This window comes from Chiloscyllium punctatum, chromosome 44 (genome assembly GCF_047496795.1).
Source record: "Chiloscyllium punctatum isolate Juve2018m chromosome 44, sChiPun1.3, whole genome shotgun sequence".
In the NCBI taxonomy this organism is placed as follows: Eukaryota; Metazoa; Chordata; class Chondrichthyes; order Orectolobiformes; family Hemiscylliidae; genus Chiloscyllium; species Chiloscyllium punctatum.
Window position 1 is genome coordinate 60,392,753 of NC_092782.1, and position 20,315 is coordinate 60,413,067.

The following is a 20,315-nucleotide window of genomic DNA, read 5'->3' on the forward strand; positions in this document are numbered from 1 at the left end:
GGGGGATAGGACAGTGTCAAGGTAGGTAGAGATGAGTTCAGTGGGGCAGGAGCATGCTGAGACAATGGGTCGGCCAGGGTGGTCAGGCTTGTGGATCTTGGGAAGGAGGTAGAACCGGGCAGTGCGGGGTTCCCGGACTATGTAAAACCTGTGCCCACACCTCCTCCTTCACCTCTATCCAAGGCCCTAAAGGAGCCTTCCACATCCATCAAAGTTTCACCTGCACATCCACCAATATCATTTATTGTATCCGTTGCTCCCGATGCGGTCTCCTCTACATTGGGGAGACTGGGCGCCTCCTAGCAGAGCGCTTTAGGGAACATCTCCGAGACACCCGCACCAATCAACCAAACCGCCCCGTGGCCCAAGATTTCAACTCCCCCTCCCACTCTGCCGAGGACATGGAGGTCCTGGGCCTCCTTCACCGCCGCTCCCTCACCACCAGACGCCTGGAGGAAGAACGCCTCATCTTCCGCCTCGGAACACTTCAACCCCAGGGCATCAATGTGGACTTCAACAGCTTCCTCATTTCCCCTTCCCCCACCTCATCCTAGTTTCAAACTTCCAGCTCAGTTACTGCCTCCTTGACTTGTCCGACCTGCCTATCTCCTTTTCCACCTATCCACTCCACCCTCTCCTCCTTGACCTATCACCTTCATCTCCTCCCCCACTCACCCATTGTACTCTATGCTACTCTCTCCCCACCCCCACCCTCCTCTAGCTTATCTCTCCATGCTTCAGGCTCACTGCCTTTATTCCTGATGAAGGGCTTTTGCCCGAAACGTTGATTTCGCTGCTCGTTGGATGCTGCCTGAACTGCTGTGCTCTTCCAGCACCACTAATCCAGTATTTGATTTTCAGCATCTGCAGTCATTGTTTTTACCTTAGAAATTGAGTCTGCCCCTCCATTCAATAATGGTTGATTTGTATCTTCAAATCCCTCCACGGCTTCACCCTTCCATATCTCTGCAATTTACTCCAATTGCTGACCCTCTGAGACACCTATGATCCAATAATTCTGGACTGTTGAACATCTCCAATTGTAATTGCTTCACCATTGGTGACCACACCATCACATGAGGAAGCTCAGACTTCTGAATTCCCTCCTTGACCTTCTGCACCTCTTTCTATTTTGCCCTTTCGGACACTCCTTAAAACCTAAATCTGTGACCAAGATTGAATTTACCTGACATCTTCTCCTTTTATGACTTTGTGTCATATTCTGTTTTATAATGCTCCGGTGAAGCAGCTGGAGATATTTCGAATACATGGAACTTGCAATACAAATACATATTTTCAATGTTGTTGTTCCATAATACAGCAGTGGGCAAGTATTAGTAAGAATTCTTCTTGCACTTAACATTTTGTTATTCACTACAGTACATCTCATAATAAGACAATAAGGCCCCTTGAGCCTGCTCTGCTATTCAATAGGATCCTGGCTGATCCGACATTCCTCATGTCCAATTTCCTGCATTTTCACCATAATCCTTGATTCCCCAACTGATCAAGGATCTAACTATCTCAGTCTTAGATATACACAAGCTCCCACAGCTCTCTGGGGCAAGGAGTTCCAAAGACTCTCAACCCTGAGAAGAAATTCCTCCTTATCTCAGTCTTAAACTGACACCCCTTTACCCTGAGGCTATGCTCTTTGGTTCTAGACTCAAACTCACTTCCTTTGGACAAACAGAACTGTCATTTATGAAAGTTGTGCCTGGTTAAATCTACAATACATTTGTAGTTAGAATTCCCTTCCAGTGGTGTTTATTCCTCATAACTAGCTCTCGGCAGTTGGAAAACAAAAGTGAAACATGATCTTGCCCTTTCGCAAACTGTTCAAATGTCACCCAACCAAGACCTAAACCAGAGATTGCTGGAAACGCTCAGCAAGTCTGGCAGGATATGTGGAGAGAAAGCAGAGTTAATGTTTTGGGTTGAGTGACCCTGATGGTATCTAGGAAAATGTTGGCCTATATGCAGACGAAAAGGTGGGAGTAGGGGGTAAGGAGAAAACTTTAGTGGGGATAGAGCCCAAAGAGCAGTTGGACTGACAAAGGAGTGGATAACCATCTGGCTGGGAGGGTGAATGGCTACTAATGTGGACTGTTAGTGGCTAAGACTGGGTGGTGAGTAATGGCAGACAATGTTGTAACAAGGCCTGATGTGTGAGGGTTAGGACAAGGACATGGGAGAGCACAAGCCCGAAGGTTACTGAACTAGGATGTTGAGTCCAGAAGCTCGTAGGGTCCCTAAGTGGAAAACAACCAAATCTAGACTGATTCACGGGTAGGCCGAGATCATCTTGTACCAGAACTGAAGCTGGATATTTTGGACCATAGGAAATGTACTTGCTGTGAAGGTGAGTGCTTGTCTGTGAATTATAACTAAACTACAGCAGCTAATATTTGTGCAGCAGGTTCACCCTTGTAAAATGCCACCAAAACACTTCACAGGAGCAGCATCAAACTGAATACTGAACCTCTCTACACTGGGGAGACCAAACGTAATCTTAGGGAATGGTTCACTGAGCATCTCAGCCGGCTCTGCAAGGGGCAACCAGACCTCCCAGTCACCACCCATTTTAATTCCCCTTCCCATTCCCTCTCTGACATGACCTTCCTTTGCCTCCACCATTGCTACAACAAACCAAACCACAAATTGGAGGAACACCACCTCATCTTTCGGCCGGGCAGCCTACAGCCCAGAGGACTCAACATTGAGTTCTCCAATTTCAAATAACCTCCCTCCCCATCCCCCGACTCCCTTCCCAGCCCCTCCCCCTCCCTTCTACTGCTCCCTGCTACCAACCAGATCCATTCCTCCCATTGACCAACCAGGTCTTACCCTCTACTTGTCTTCACCTATCTCCATTTCACCATCCTGGCCCCGCCATCCCCTTTATCTGCAGCTCCCCCACACTCACCCCCAGTCCTGAAGAAGTGTTACATCCGAAACATTGACTTCTCCACATCCTGATGTTGCCTGGCTTGCTGTGTTTTTCCAGCCTCCTGCCTGTCTACCTTGAACTGAATACTGAGCCAGAGGAAATGGAGAGTGGGTTCCCGATTTACAAACGTCTGACTTACAAACACTTATACTTACGAACGCAATCTCATACAGGGGTGCAGTTTTAAAGGTCTGACATACAAACATTTCCTGTACTGACAAACAGCTCCTCTTTGTTATCCTGCATTGTTACAACTGTCGAACAGATTGACTTGCAAATGGATTCCAGAACAAAACCCAATCGCAGCCCAGGAACTGCTTGGATAATAAAACACAGAACTGTAAGGTGTGCAGGATCTGAAACAAAAAAAAACAGACATTACCGGAGAAACTCAGCAAGTCCTACAGCTTCCGTGGAGAGAGAAACAGAGGTAACGTTTCAAAATGGGTCACTAAATTCAAAAATGTTGACGGTGTTTCTCCCTACACAGATGCTGCCAGAGTTTCTCCAGCAATGTTGGTTTTTGAAATCGAGGTGGTCAACGGTTTGACAAAGTGGATAGTTTGAAGGTGGAGAGTGAGGTGGGGAGACAGGTTTGGAGAGATTCCACACCTTCACGATGTCACGGAGGGATTCCAAAATGAGGAAATTAATGTTAAAGTTAAGGTATTGCCATCGAGGAACCAGTGCAGGTTAGTGACTGAAATTTGGTGTGAGTTAGGATGCAGGCAGTAAAGTTTAAGGTGAGCTGACGATGTTCTCTGTTAAAGGAAATTGTCGGTGTAAATAATGTCAACAAATGGAATTTTAAGTACCATTCCATGAGAGTAGAATGGCCCTCAGTTCTCTGAAGTTCAGCAGCAAGGAGCTCTTATTGAAATCTATAACATTCTAAGAGTGTTTGACAATGGGAGCAGAGAGGAGAAAGTGAGGACTGCAGAAGCTGGAGACCAGAGTTGAAAAGTGTGATGCTGGAAAAGCGCAGCAGGCCATTGGGAGCAGAGAGACAAGTTGCACTGGTCAGGGAGTCTAGACTGATATTGACTCTAAGTTGCAAGATATGGGTTAAGCCACTTAGAACTGAGAGGAAGAAAATTTACTCTATTAAGACTATAAGACATAGGAGTAGAAGTTAGACCATTCTGCACATTGAGCCTGCTCTGCCATTCAATCATGGGTGATAAGTTTCTCAATCCCATTCTCCCACCTTCCCCCCGTAACCCTTGATCCCCTTGACAATCAAGAACCTATCTATTGTGGATGTTTAGAATTCATCCCCCCCGCAGAGAACAAAGGATGATCAGTTGTGGAACATATTCAAGATGGAAATCAATAGATCTTTGGACACAAGTGGAAGATCAGAAGTGATAGGAGCAGAAGTTAGGCCCATGGAGTCTGCTCCACCATTTGAACGTGGCTGATCGAATTAAGTGGTATGGGGAAAATGGAGGGAATGTGGATTCAAATTAGGCATGATCTGGTTAACTGGTGGAGCAGGTCCAAGGGATCCAATAGGGCTGCTCCAATTCTTCTGTTCTAAAATCATGTGGAATGATTCAGAAGCACAATAAATATTAATAAAGTTTCAACATACAATACAACATTCTCTCATGGGAGGTGTAGGCAGCACTGGTCCTAGTGGTCATCTGATCACAGCAAGGCACATAAAGTAATTGAATCATATTGGATGGATTAGACTGACCGTAGATTCAGTCCAAAGACCAAACCTTGACAACAACGGAAAGGTGGAGGTGTACATTTCTTTTAAAATCAAATGATCACCCAATCAGTTGATGGTATTTTCTGGGAATTGTTCTGGGCAAGGGGCTGTGGGCATATGTTGCATTTATTGTCCATTCATAACTGTCCCCAGCCTGATAGAAACATGCCACATAATGAGAAAGTTGCCTATCTCATGGATATGTTAGATCTTAGAGCAGTCAATCACTCTAAATGGAGGAAACTATTTTGTATTCAAGAAAAATTGTGCTTTGTATTACATTAGGAGAAAATCCATTAAAGATGATGTCTCATTTATTAAAATAAATTCAAAGTCACCACTTTATTGAACTTTGCCATATGGAAAATTGGAAAAGAGATGGTGGGGGGAAATCAAATATTACCTTGGCAGATCTTTCAATCTCAATTTGGCCTCCACTTTTAGTGAACCATTATTAGGAAGTTATCGCATCAGGGCCCCTTTGAAACTTGCTAAGGAATTTTGTGCATGGGTTGTAGAACACCAGGCAAGCAATTAGACCACACAACCAAACATCAAAGTTGAGCAGCTGTCAAAGCAAATAGTTTCGACAGTTTAATCATTTTTGTTCTCCAACAACATGTAGAAGCCATTGTACTTTCAATACTTTTGTTCCAGCCAATAAAAATGGCAAGCTGTTATACTGCAACCCTTTTACTGTTAAAGGAGAGTTGAAATAATCTGCAATCTTTGAAAGACATCGTCATTAACCAAGGAGATTGATGTGCATGATTACAAATCGAATAACAATAATTAGTCTTATCTGTAAACTGAGAGATTTTCTGTGTTTGCCCTTTAGAGAATTTCCAAACCTGGTATTGTTGGCTCAGAAGAAGAAATCAAAGTTATTATCCACCAGCAGAAAGAAAATAATTAGCAAAGTATATAGTTTTATTGAAATATGTCGAAAACATCCCAAAAGTAGATTAGAAAACAGATACAGGCCATAGTTGTGAAACTGTCTAGGCTTAGTTACACTTGCTAATGTACAAGATAACTTTACAATTATAGGTTTGTTTTCAAAATTCATATTAGGTGTAAATGTGTCAAGAGGTTTACAGAGGACTAAAGAATTGCCATGCATTCTGCAGCATCTCCATCACACTTGTGTCCACACAAAAGAATCTTGTGCTTCTATTTCAAAAAAGCATTAAACAAATGGATACTGTCTGCACTGTACATACCAACAATTGTGCTGCTAAGTATGGGGTCACTTATTTCTCAATTACAAGAATAAACTCAAATAATTCTCAAAAGACATCAGTGCAGCTAAAGCAGGAAATACTCAGCACATATTGACCTAAGTAAAATAGTGATTAATACTGTGCACAATAACATGTCTCAGTTTTCCACTGTTCTCCTTAAAGAGAGTGATGAGGATATAAGCTATTCCTAACTGGCTGAGGGGCTCTGCTAGCAGCCTTTGGTGACCGTCACTGACATGTTTACAGTGATTGAGCTGTTTGAGGTGCCCGGCACCTCCTGTGTTAGCTCGCTGAGTAATTGACAAGGCAAGCAAAAGTAAGTGTAACAAATTCAATACCCTGTGCTCTGTCTGAAGGTAATACTTTCGGAATGAGAGTCGGGTTTGACATAATTCGGGGCTGCCGTTTTCTCCAGTAGTTTTTTGTTCAGTTGCTCCATGCGACGGCTGTTCTTCTTCACCTGCCGCAGGGTCCGTTTCACTCGCTTCACTTTGTCCTTCAGTTGCCTGTTGCGGCTCTCCAGCATAGCGACCCGGCTGATCAATTTCTTCACTCGGTCTTCCTCTTCGAAGAGTGCCTTCTGCACTGTGGAACACATGAGCTGCAAAAGGAGCACAAGTTTAATGGTTTTTTTTCTTTTCTGCAATGTCTTTCTTGGCGCTTAGAAAACCAAATAACCTTGGTGGAACCCAGCCTCAACAAACAATCAGAGCACTGGGGTTTGGAAGAATGAGAGATTTCCTTTATTGAAACATATACAATTCTTACTCATGATGTGGAGATGACCGGGGTGGACAAAGTTGAACATCACACAACACCAGGTTATAGTCCAACAGGTTTAATTGGAAGCACTAGCTTTCAACTACCTGAAGAAGGAGCAATGTTCCAAAAGCTAGTGCTTCCAAGTAAACCTATTGAACTATAACTTGGTGCTGTGTGATTTTTAACTATGTTTCTTAGGGGGCTTGGCAGGATGGATGTAGGGACCTCGATTCTCCTTGTGGGAGAGCATTGGATGAGACAGCTTAACTTCAGACAAGGGGTTGCATATTTAAGACAGAAATGAGGAGCAATTTCTTCTCTCAGGAAATAGCAAATCTGTGGAATTCCTTACCGTTGAAGCTGGGGGGGAGGGGGGGGGGGGCGCAGGGGAGGTTTCAGTGTATTCAAGGTACATTTAAGGGAATCAAGGGTCATGAAGAAATTGCAAGAAAGTGGAGTTGAGGATTGTCAAATCAGACATAATCTCATTCAATGGCAGAGCAGATTCACTGGGCTGAATGGCCAATGTCATGAATGAGAACTGGAGGAGGCCATTTGGCCCATCGAGCCTGTACCTGCCATTCAGTAAGTTCATGACTTATCTGATTTTAAGGAGGAGAAAGTAAGGACTGCAAACGCTGGAGATCAGAGTCGAGAGTGGGGTGCTGGAAAAATACAGCAGGTCAGGCAGCATCCGAGGAGCAGGAGAGTCGAAGATTCGAGCATGAGCCCTTTGTCAATAATGAGGGGGCAGCCCAAGGGGCCTGACATATAAATGGGAGGGGGGTGGGGCTGGAGCAAAGGCAGCTGGGAATGCGATAGGAAAGTGGAGGTGGGGGTAAAGGTGATAGGTCGGAGAGGAGGGTGGAGCGGGTAGGTGGGAAGGAAGATGGACAGGTAGGACAGATCTTGAGGGCAGTGCCCAGTTGGAGGGTTGGAACTGGGATAAGGTTGGGGGTGGGGAAACGGGAAATGAGGAAACTGGTGAAATCCACATTGATGCTGTAGGGTTGGAGAGTCCCGAGGCAGAAGATGAGGCGTTCATCCTCCAGGAGTCGGCTGGCTAGAGTATGGCCATGGTGGAGGCCCAAGATCTACATGTCCTTGGCAATGTGGGAGAGGGAGTTGAAGTGGTTGGTCATAGGGCGGTGGGGTTAGTTGATGCATGTGTCCCAGAGATGTTCCCTGAAACGTTTCTTAAGTTGGCGCCTTTCTCCCCAAGGTAGAGGAGACCACATTGGGTGCAATGGACACAGTAGATGACATGTGTGGAAGTACAAGTAAATCCCTGTTGGATGTGAAAGGATACTTTGGGGCCTTGGATGAAGGTGAGGGAGGAGGTTTTGTACTTTGTGCGGTGGCAGGGGAAGGTGCCGAGATTGGAGGGTAGATTATCGGGGGCCATTCCCTCTGCGACTCCCTTGTTAGCTTCACGCACCCCCCCCCCCCCACCCCACCAACCCACCCTGTCCATCTTCCTTCCCACCTAACTGCTCCACCCTCCTCTCTGACCTATCACCATCAGCCCCCACCTTCATCCACCTATTGCATTCCCAGCTATCTTCCCCACAGCCCACCCCCCCTCCCATTTATATCCCAGCCCACTTGGCCCACAAGCCTCATTCCTGATAAAGAGCTTATGCTCGAAATATCGCCTCTCCAGATCTGATTTCAACCTTAACTCTACATTCCTTCATATCCCCAATAATCCCCCATCTCCTTGGAAATCAAGAATCTCTCTCCCTCTGTCTTCAAAATATTTAAAGATTCTACGTCCATTGCCTCTTGAGGAAGGAAATGCTTCCTCCACTGTTTTAAGTGGACATCCTCGTGTTTTTAAACAGTGACCCCAATTCTAGCTTCTCCCACAAAGATGAAACATCCTGCCCACATCCACCTGGTCGAATCCCCTCAGGACCGTTCTAAACTCCAGAGGATACAGGCCCAGCCTGTCTAGCCTTTTGTCATAAAGTAATCTGCTCATTCCAGATATGAGTCCAGTAAACCTTCTCTGAACTGCTTCCAATGTATTAGCATTCTTCTGTAAATACACAGTACTCCAGATGCAGTTTCACCAATTCCCTGTATAGTTGAAGCATAAGGAAAGGCAGGCTAGAGGATAGGGGCATGGATCTGGGGCGGGATGATCTTTGGAGGGCTGGTATAGATTTGTTGAATGGAATGGCCTGTTTCCACACTGTAGGGATTCTATTCTATTACAATTTCCTTACTCTTGTATTCAATTCACAATATACATTCACATTCTATGAGCTTTCCTGATTATTTGCTGTACCTGCAGATTAACCTCCAGTGAGCCATGCACAAGGACACCCAGATCTCCCTGCATCCCAGAGCTCTGCAACCTCTCACCATTTAGAAATAACATGTTTTTTTAATTAATTATTTCTGCCAAAATGAACAACTTCACACTTTTCCACATTGCACTCCATTTGCCTGACCTTTACCCACTCACCTATCGCTATCCTATTGTAGTTTCCTTACATTCTCTCATAACTCACTTTCCCTACTTACCTTTACATAATATGGGTCTTATGGATATGGTCTTTCAGTCCGTAAAGATTATGCATAATTCATGAAATGTCAGGTTCAGGTGTGACAGTTATTGCCTCCTGCCACTGATCCTGATTGAATTGTTTATTTCAAATCTAAGAGTGACAGATTTGTGTAAACGAAAGCTCCTATAGGGTGGTGAATCTCACTTCTGCTGTGGGCAAAGTCTTAGAGAGAATTGTAAGGGATAGGACTTATGAACATCTGGATAGGAATAATGTGATCAAGGATAGTCAGCATGGTTTTGTGAAGGGCAGGTCGTGCTTCACAAACCTTATTGAATTCTTTGAGAAGGTGACTAAGGAGGTGGATGAGGGTAAAGCAGTAGATGTGGTGTATATGGATTTTAGTAAGGCGTTTGATAAGGTTCCCCATGGTAGGCTACTGCAAAAAATACAGAGGTATGGCATTGAGGGTGAGTTGGAGGTTTGGATTAGGAATTGGCTGGCTGGAAGGAGACAGAGGGTAGTAGTTGATGGTAAAGGCTCATCTTGGAGTGCAGTTACTAGCGGTGTTCCGCAAGGATCTGCTTTGGGACCATTGCTGTTTGCCATTTTTATAAATGACCTGGAGGAGGGGCTAGAAGGTTGGGTGAGCAAGTTTGGGGATGATACGAAAGTCGGTGGAGTTGTTGACAGTGAGGAAGGATGTGGCAGGTTACAGCGGGATATAGATAAGCTGCAGTGCTGGGCAGAAAGGTGGCAAATGGAGTTCAATGTAGGTAAGTGTGAAGTGATTCACTTTGGTAAGAGTAACAAGAAGATGGGGTACTGGGCTAATGGTCGGATACTTGGTAGTGTGGATGAGCAGAGGGATCTTGGTGTCCATGTACACAGATCTCTGAAAGTTGCCACCGAGGTAAATAGTGCTGTGAAGAAGGCATATGGCATACTGGCTTTTATTGGTAGAGGAATTGAGTTCCGGAGTCCTGAGGTCATGTTGCAGTTGTATAAGACTCTGGTGCGGCCGCATCTGGAGTATTGTGTGCAGTTTTGGTCGCCATACTACAGGAAGGATGTGGAGGCACTGGAATGGGTGCAGAGGAGGTTTACCAGGATGTTGCCTGGTATGGTAGGAAGATCGTATGAGGAAAGGCTGAGGCACTTGGGGATGTTTTCATTGGAGAAAAGAAGGTTTAGGGGTGACTTGATAGAGATGTACAAGATGATTGGGGGTTTAGATAGGGTTGACCATGAGAACCTTTTTCCACGTATGGAGTCAGCTATTACGAGGGGGCATAGCTTTAAATTAAGGGGTGGTAGGTATAGGACAGATGTTAGGGGTAGATTCTTTACTCAGCGAGTCGTGAGTTCATGGAATGCCCTGCCAGTAGCAGTGGTGGACGCTCCCTCTTTATGGGTATTTAAGCGGGCATTGGATAGACATATGGAGGATAGTGGGCTAGTGTAGGTTAGGTGGGCTTGGATCGGCGCAACATCGAGGGCCGAAGGGCCTGTTCTGCGCTGTATTTTTCTATGTTCTATGTTCTAAAGGATGAGTATGGGGCAAATGCAGATACATGGAAGGAGCAAATGCTGGAATCTATACTGAAAACAAAAACCAGCAAGTCAGGCAGCATCCATGGAGAGAAAGCAAGCTGGCTTCCTGACCACGTTTGCAGACCTATGGAGTTGGTTTGCACATCAGGCATTTCACTGAATGGTAGATCAGGCTTGATGGACCTCCACTTTGTCCCTGTGTTCCTTCCCCTTTTCACTTCAGATTTTCTCCTTCTTCTTGGTGTATAAGAACCAAGATTATTGTTGGTAATATTCTCAGATTACCTCTTTTTACACTTGTACCAAATTTAAGAGGGACCACAGCCATATACCTTACACAGGTTAGTAGTTAAAATAGCAGGTTAACAGTAGTTAAAATAGCAGGTTAACAGTAGTTAAAATAGCAGAGAAGACTTTGACACCAGCTTGTTGACCATTCAAAAAATAAACATCACCTGCAGTAATTTTAATTCCCTGGTTTTTCCATCTACATCAACCCACTGCCTCACTAGAACTAGCTGTTATTCTTTTTTTCATTCATTCACGGGATGAGGATGTCACTGGCTGGGTCAGCATTTATTACCCATCCCTAATTGCCCAGAGGGCAGTTAAGAATAAACCACATTGCTGTGTGTCTGGAGTCACATGTGGGCCAGACCAGGTGAGGATGGCAGTTTCCTGCCCTGAAGGACATTGGTGAGCCAATGTGTACAAGAGCTATCACTGGGTTTCTCAACTAAACAGTGGGGTGTGACAGCCAACTTGTATCCTGTCCTCATTTGGTGTGCACATACATCAGTGTTTACTCAGGGCTACAGTTTAGAAATCTGAATTTCCCGAATTTGTTTTTCCTAACTCGGGGACTAAATCTTGAGCCCCACCTTGTGTGATCAACCACCTCTGCACAGACAGGGGATTTGACCTGGGATTGCATTGCATGATTAAACTACACACTGCATCAACACACCTCGGGTCATTGTGGAAGTAGTAAATATCTTGTTTTTTTAATATATAGAATTCTTCAACCTCTCTGCCACTGTGCCAATCTCTCGGCTCATTGGTTAGTACTGCTGCCTCACAGCACCAGAGTCCCAGGTTTGATTCCAGCCTCGGGTAACTGTCTGTGTGGAGTTTGCACATTCTCCCCGTGTCTGTGTGGGTTTCTTCTGGGTGCTCCGGTTTCCTCCCACAGTCCAAAGATGTGCAGGTCAGGTGAATTGGCCATGCTAAATTGCCCATAGTGTTGGGTGGATTAGTCAGAGGGAAATGGGTCTGGATGGGTTACTCTTCAGAGGGTCGGTGTGGACTTGTTGGGCTGAAGGGCCTGTTTCCACACTGTAGGGAATCTAATCTAATCAATCCAGGTCCTGACCTCTTCTATTGGTGCTGCACATTCAGAACATGGTGAGTGTAATCTCTACAATAGAATGATGGGATTGTTAAAATGATTATTATTTGCTTTTGGTCTAAAGTATCATTCTCTCTCGCGCACACACACACACACACAGTTTAATTTCACTTTGACACAAATGCCTAATATCTCTGAGCATTCTGGGTAATTGAAAGCAAAATAACCAAACATTGGATCAGGGTGAATGGCAATTGTAGTAGAGGCCAAACTAGGGGATAGAGTGCCCCAGTCAACTCCCAGAGTGTGAAATGGTGCCATGCCAACCAGCTGGGAAAACTAAACACATGCAGCAGATGTGGACAAACATTCACAAAGAGAGGGAAGCCAAGTGTGAGCCAGGATCATGTGGAGGAGTTGAAAAGAGACCTTGCATAAGAAGTTTAAACAGATCAATCAAAAGTAGTGGTCTCTGATACACTTTAAACAGTTTGCAGGCTTAATAAGTGACCAGGAAACAATTCCAGTTTGATTTTAAGTTAATTTATTAATCTTTATACTAAATATTGTACTGTTCAACTTTCAATTCAAGCATTAAAGTATAGACTAATTTATTTTATAATTAGTCTATACTTTACCATTTGAATTGAAAGTGTAAATCATTTGGAATATTGTAGCTCAGTATTTTGTCATGTAATTTTTAACAGCTTAGTCATAAATATTCATTGGTTCAGAAGAAAACATGGAACATGGAAGGATTACAGATTTATGGGCAGCACAGTGGTTAGCACTGCTGCCTCACAGCCCCGGAGACCTGGGTTCAATTCCCGCCTCAGGCGACTGACTGTGTGGAGTTTGCACGTTCTCCCCGTGTCTGCGTGGGTTTCCTCCGGGTGCTCGGTTTCCTCCCACGGTCCAATGATGTGCAGGTCAGGTGAATTGGCCATGTTAAATTGCCCGTAGTGTTAGGTAAGGGGTAAATATAGGGGTATGGGTGGGTCGCACTTCGGCGGGTCGGTGTGGACTTGTTGGGCCAAAGGGCCTGTTTCCACACTGTAATGGAATCTAATCTAATCTAAAAACGACTTTGACTTCTTAAACTCAGCATTTCCACACACAAGCATCATTACCTCAACCTTTATTCTTTAAGCTCTCTGAGACAAAGGTCAGCAATGGAATTGATCAGTAAAGGTTTGTATGTCAAATCAATCCCCATGTGTCCACTCTGTACTGCCTTTATCATCTGATCTGCACTCTTCCACCCCATTAAGAATTTACTATTTTCTGTTTGCACCCTCATAGCCCCCAACTAACTCTTCATTGGAGAGGTCTTTGAAGAAATTAATTGAGACAGTGCCAACTGTGCTCAGACACTGTTCCACCTCTTCTTGTGAACTCTAGTTTCATTTGATTCTTATAGATCTACAGATTGTATTTCTCAGCATTTTAAAGCCTTGAATTATGTTCTTTTCTAATTGCCTTTTCTGTAATAGATTTGAGCATAAGATCAAGGCTAATTCTTCAGTGCAGTACTGAGGGAGTGCTACATTGTCAGAGGTAATGTCTTCTGTAACAGAGACACGATCCACCTGGTGGATGTAGGAGAACTCTTGGCACTAGTTAAAGAAGGTCAGAGTTGTTTTTCATGGTGTCCAAGCTAACATTTAACCCTTAATGAACATCACAAAAAACGTTATCAGGTCAGGATCATGTTGCAGGTTTGTGGAACCTTGCTGTATGCAAGTTACGATTGCGTTTCTTACACTAGAACAGGCAAAAGTAGTTCATTAGCCGTAGGCACTTTAAATTCCAATGGTTGCAACAAGTTCTATATAAATGCAATTCTTTCTTTCATTTATTTCAGTAAAATAATTTATTATTTATCCTCACAAGTTAGCGCCTAGACTCCTGGCAGTATTAGCTTCTGGAACTAGGGACAACTTTAAAAAATTGGCAGAGCCCCAGAAAATTAGCAAATCAGAAATAACTCTGAACAAATACCCTATAACCTATGAAGATTAATGTCACTGAAAGTGGAGTGAGACACCAGTGTGTAAACCAAGTTGCAACCGCACATTCTTTCAGATTTAAATGTTTGAAATCCAAAACAGAATATGAATACTGAAAGCTTTACTTTAATCTGTGTTGCAAAAGATATTACCTCTGAGAGTGTAGCACTCCCTCAGTACTACACTGAAGAATTAGCCTTGATCTTGTGCTCCAAGCTATTGGAGAAAAAGGCGACTGAGAAAGAACACAGTTCATATTTTTAAAATCCCGATAAATACATACTGAAGATAAAAGACTTACGTTCTATGCAATCAGTGGCCAGCTTCTCCTGTACAATAATGCCCACCCTGCCATCTCATACATCAGGAGTTAACAGTTGAGAGATTTGGTCTAAAATTCATTCAGTTGTGAATGCTCCATTGTTGAACAGATTTGAATAGACAGCTTTTACTCTCACAGGGAATTCGAGGGAGATGGGTAATGGACTGGCAGGTGTTGTTGAAGCAGGTCAACCAAAGGTGAACTTGCTCTCCCATTCAATGGGTTGAATGGTCTACTCCCATACTCTCTCCCACCCTCTTCCATTGGGCTGAAGATACAAAAGTTTGAATACAAGTACTAATGGATTCAAGAACAGCTTCTTCCCCACTGTTATCAGACTTTTGAATGGACCTCTCAAATGCTAATCCTGATCTCCCTCTCTCTGCACCTTCTCTGTGGCTGTAACACTGTATTGTTCACTCTGTTCTGTTACCCTGCTGCACTCTGTATGGTCCAGTCTGCTTGTATAGCACACAAAACAACACTTTTCACTGTATCTCGGTACATGTGACAACAATAAATCCAATACTGGTCTTCTCATGTTCTGGATTAATTCTGTTGTAATATCTTGAAATAAAATAAGTGGGCATGTTGAATAATAGACACCTCAATTAGTTGTACAATTACACCATCCTTCATATGCTGTTGGTTGAGGGTTACTGCATTTTACAGTGATTCTTATGTAAAGACACACCACAAAGTGCTTCACATTGATGGGTTGGATTTTACCCCCAACCCTACCTCCCTTCCAGGTTCGAAAGGCAGAGGGATTGTTAAATCCAGTGTAAGAGCTGTGCCCCCCACCTTGCCCTCCCGCTGCTCTGTCCCCAATACAATGGTACCAGCAGCAGGAGTAGTATCAGACAGCTTGCCCATCAGAGAGACAACTGCCCCTGAAGTGGGCAGTTAACTGGAGGCAAGAGGACCCCATACCAAGTACTAGCTCAACAGGATTCCCAGCACAGTAGGGACATGGGTGTGGTCCTCCATAACTGCCCCTCCAATCACATCAGACTGTCCCTACTCAAGCTGTTCACTCCCCACACCCCCATGGTCCCCCAAATCCAAAATCTTCACTTTATTCTGGCTATTGAGGGAGTGCAGCGTAGGTTCACAAGGTCAATTCCTGGAATGGCGGGATTACCTTACACTGAAAGACTGGAGCGACTGGGCTTGTATACCCTTGAGTTTAGAAGACTGAGAGGGGATCTGATTGAGACATATAAGATTATTAAAGGATTGGACACTCTGGAGGCAGGAAACATGTTTCCACTGATGGGTGAGTGCCAAACCAGAGGACACAACTTAAAAATACGGGGTAGACCATTTAGGACAGAGATGAGGAGAAACTTCTTCACCCAGAGAGTGGTGGCTGTGTGGAATGCTCTGCCCCAGACAGCAGTGGAGGCCCAATCTCTGGATTAATTTAAGAAAGAGTTGGATAGAGCTCTCAAGGATTGTGGAATCAAGGGTTATGGAGATAAGGCAGGAACAGGATACTGATTGAGGATGATCAGCCATGATCATATTGAATGGTGGTGCAGGCTCGAAGGGCAGAATGGCCTACTCCTGCACCTATTGTCTATTGCCTACCAGCTTCAAGTTTATTAACAGATGGTTGAGCAGGAAGTGGCTTTGGGATAGCCAGTGCTACACATTGTAAGCTTTCCCTCGATGTTTTAGCAAGGGGAAGGACTAGAATCTTCCAACTCATAATTCCAACCCCTCCACTCCTCCAAGAGCAAAACAACAGACACAAAGCAGGTTGAAGCCGAAAAAGAGATCACAAAATGAAAGGTTCAATGAAATCACTTGAAGAGAGGCAATGGCTTAGTGGTATTTCAATAGATTATTAATCCAGAGATGTTCTAGGGACCTGGGTTCAAATCCCACCTTGGACAGATGGTGGAACTTGAATCCATTGTCAATTGTCAGGAAAAATCCATCTGGGTCACTAACGTACCTTAATGGAAGGAAATCTGCCATCCTTACCTGGTCCAACCTACATGTGACTCCAGACCCACAGCAATGTGGTTGATTCCTACCTGCCCTCTGGGCAATAAATACTGGCTGAGCTAGAGCCACCCACATCCCATGAATGAATTTTTAAAAATTCACACACATATACTCTCCGACACACACATACTCTCCGACACACACACACACTCACATACATATACTCTCACACAAACACACACACAAACACATAAATCTATGGGGTGAATCATTTCATCCAAGACTTCGTTTATTTGCACATACATTCTATTTTGTTCAAAAAACACAGAAGTTGTAGTCACAGACAATCAATGTGGCATTTCATAAATTCCTGCCTTCAGAACAAGATCAGAAATCTAAACCTTGGAGACAGATTCTGAACCAGGCCTCACATCTACTATTCAGCATCTGGCCTGAGATGTCACCTTTTGTATCTCTGCCTGATTGAAGTTTGGAAAGTTAGGCAGACACTAATAAAACCTTTAATTATCTCGGGGAGGTGACTTCAAACAAATTCTGAATTTGCATCTTAATCAGTTGAAGAGCGCATCTCCCTTTTAAGAGTCCTCCAAGAGCTATTTTAGGTTTGATCATTCTGCTCACACCAATTGTATAATGCTTTGATCTCTGCCCATAAACTTGGAGTGTGCACTCTCTCACTGCACCTGACAAAGTAGCATTGCTCCAAAAGCTAGTGATTTCAAATAAACCTATTGGACTATAACCTGGTGTCGTGTGATTTAAAAAAATTAAAGCAGACAAGAAGGACAATTGAACAGAGAGCACGGCAGTTTGTTCAGTGGCTATGAAAGGTGCTACATAAATGCAAGTCTTTTCTCTCACTTCTCTCTTTACAAAGAAAAGCCAGTGTAAAGGCAGATACTTGCAGATCAGCTCTCTGTATTTAAGCTGTGGATCAGAAATCACCGACTGGATCCCAAAAGCAGTAGGAAAGGTGGCGAGATTTCATAGCTGTCTTACAGAGTCACCAGGGAGGCTAAATTTGATCAAGAATCTGGGGTGTTTATAACCAAGGTGTAATCCAACAAACAATTCAGGAAGGAAGTGAAGCAACATTTTGAGAGACAAAAAGTCATGAAAGTTGGGAATTCTCCTCAAATGACAGTGAATAATTGTTGGTTGAAATCTAAATTTTGGGGATTTTGGTAAGAAAATTGTTAAAGGATAATTTTAATAATTCGGTGCTGCTCCGAAAGCTTATGATTTCAAATAATGTTAGACTATAACCTGGTGTCATGTGACTTCTGACTTTGTCCACCCCAACCCAACACCAGCTCCTCCACCCCAACCCAACACCGGCTCCTCCACCCCCAACCCAACACCGGCTCCTCCACCCCCAACCCAACACCGGCTCCTCCACCCCAACCTAACACCGGCTCCTACACATCAACCCAACACCGGCTCCTCCACCCCCAACCCAACACCGGCTCCTCCACCCCCAACCCAACACCGGCTCCTCCACCCCCAACCCAACACCGGCTCCTCCATCCCCAACCCAACACCGGCTCCTCCACCCCAACCCAACACCGGCTCCTCCACCCCAACCCAACACCGGCTCCTCCACCCCAACCCAACACCGGCTCCTCCACCCCAACCCAACACCGGCTCCTCCACCCCCAACCCAACACCGGCTCCTCCATCCCCAACCCAACACCGGCTCCTCCACCCCAACCCAACACCGGCTCCTCCACATCAACCCAACACCGGCTCCTCCACCCCCAACCCAACACCGGCTCCTCCACCCCCAACCCAACACCGGCTCCTCCACCCCCAACCCAACACCGGCTCCTCCACCCCCAACCCAACACCGGCTCCTCCACCCCCAACCCAACACCGGCTCCTCCACCCCCAACCCAACACCGGCTCCTCCACCCCAACCTAACACCGGCTCCTACACATCAACCCAACACCGGCTCCTCCACCCCCAACCCAACACCGGCTCCTCCATCCCCAACCCAACACCGGCTCCTCCACCCCAACCCAACACCGGCTCCTCCACATCAACCCAACACCGGCTCCTCCACCCCCAACCCAACACCGGCTCCTCCACCCCCAACCCAACACCGGCTCCTCCACCCCCAACCCAACACCGGCTCCTCCACCCCCAACCCAACACCGGCTCCTCCACTCCAACCCAACACCGGCTCCTCCACCCCCAACCCAACACCGACCCCTCCACCCCAACCCTACACCGGCTCCTCCACCCCAACCCTACACCGGCTCCTCCACCCCAACCCAACACCGGCTCCTCCACCCCAACCCAACACCGGCTCCTCCACCCCAACCCTACACCGGCTCCTCCACCCCCAACCCAACACCGGCTCCTCCACCCCAACCCAACACCGGCCCCTCCACCCCCAACCCAACACCGGCTCCTCCACTCCAACCCAACACCGGCTCCTCCACCCCCAACCCAACACCGGCCCCTCCACCCCCAACCCAACACCGGCTCCTACACATCAACCCAACACCGGCTCCTCCACCCCAACCCAACACCGGCTCCTCCACCCCCAACCCAACACCGGCTCCTCCACCCCCAACCCAACACCGGCCCCTCCACCCCCAACCCAACACCGGCTCCTCCACCCCCAACCCAACACCGGCTCCTCCACCCCCAACCCAACACCGGCTCCTCCACCCCCAACCCAACACCGGCTCCTCCACCCCCAACCCAACACCGGCTCCTCCACTCCAACCCAACACCGGCTCCTCCACCCCCAACCCAACACCGGCCCCTCCACCCCCAACCCAACACCGGCTCCTACACATCAACCCAACACCGGCTCCTCCACCCCAACCCAACACCGGCTCCTCCACCCCAACCCAACACCGGCTCCTCCACCCCCAACCCAACACCGGCTCCTCCACCCCCAACCCAACACCGGCTCCTCCACCCCAACCCAACACCGACTCCTCCACCCCCAACCCAACACCGGCTCCTCCACCCCAACCCAACACCGACTCCTCCACCCCCAACCCAACACCGGCTCCTCCACCCCAACCCAACACCGACTCCTCCACCCCAACCCTACACCGGCCCCTCCACGTCATGATCTCACTGAATAGTGAAACAGGCCTGAAGGGCTGAATGAACTGAGTCTGGGGTGATAAATCAGACCTGTTCACTCAGATTCTGCAAGTTGGTGTGTCGGTTTCTCTCGCCCTAACAAGGAGCAGTCTCCACACTTCACTCTCTACTCCACTCCCACACAGCTCCCTCTGCCTTCTGAACTTTTCCACCCTGCCATCTCAGCCAGTGCTCACTTCCCCTTCTCTCGCCGCCTCACTCCCTCCCCAAATATGACAGTTGCTGACACCTCACTCTTTTGACCTACAGCTGCAGACATTTGTCAAACTGTCACTTTAATCCTTCTCCCTCCGCTCTCCAGGGAATTCTGCAAACTCCTGTCTCTCATGTGTGATTGACGACATTTCTCACCGAACAGGATTCTCACAAAACCCCTGCCCAGCAATGGTTTGTACCATCAGGGTGTTTACGTAGCACTGATCAACACGGAATTTAATCTCTGGATCCTGATGCACAGAAAAGACTCCTACAACATTCAGTGGTTCCATAGTATGTGTGAATCATCACTTGCTACTTTGATCAGACTGTTAACAAAGAACAAAGAAAGTTTACAGCCCAGGAACATGCCCTTCGGCCCTCCAAGCCTGAGCCGATCCAAATCTACTGTCTAAACCTGTCTCCCAATTCCTAAGCATCTGTATCCCTCTGCTCCCCACCTACTCATGCATCTGTCCAGATGCATCTTAAATGAATCTACCGTGCCTGTCTCTACCACCTCTGCTGGCAACGCGTTCCAGATGCCCACCACCCTCTGTGTGAAGTACTTGCCACGTGTATTCCCCTTAA

General features: G+C 46.2%; 1 protein-coding gene across 1 annotated transcript in view; it reads right to left on the minus strand.

Moving 5' to 3' along the window:
* Nucleotides 1-5,579: 5,579 nt before the first annotated feature.
* The window catches only part of ccdc3a (coiled-coil domain containing 3a), a 73,513-nt gene continuing 58,777 nt past the window's right edge, over nt 5,580-20,315 (minus strand). The window contains exon 3 of the mRNA XM_072563035.1: nt 5,580-6,515. Within this exon, the coding sequence (XP_072419136.1) occupies nt 6,246-6,515 (270 nt within the window). The 3' untranslated portion in view covers nt 5,580-6,245. The remainder of the gene's footprint in view (nt 6,516-20,315) is intronic.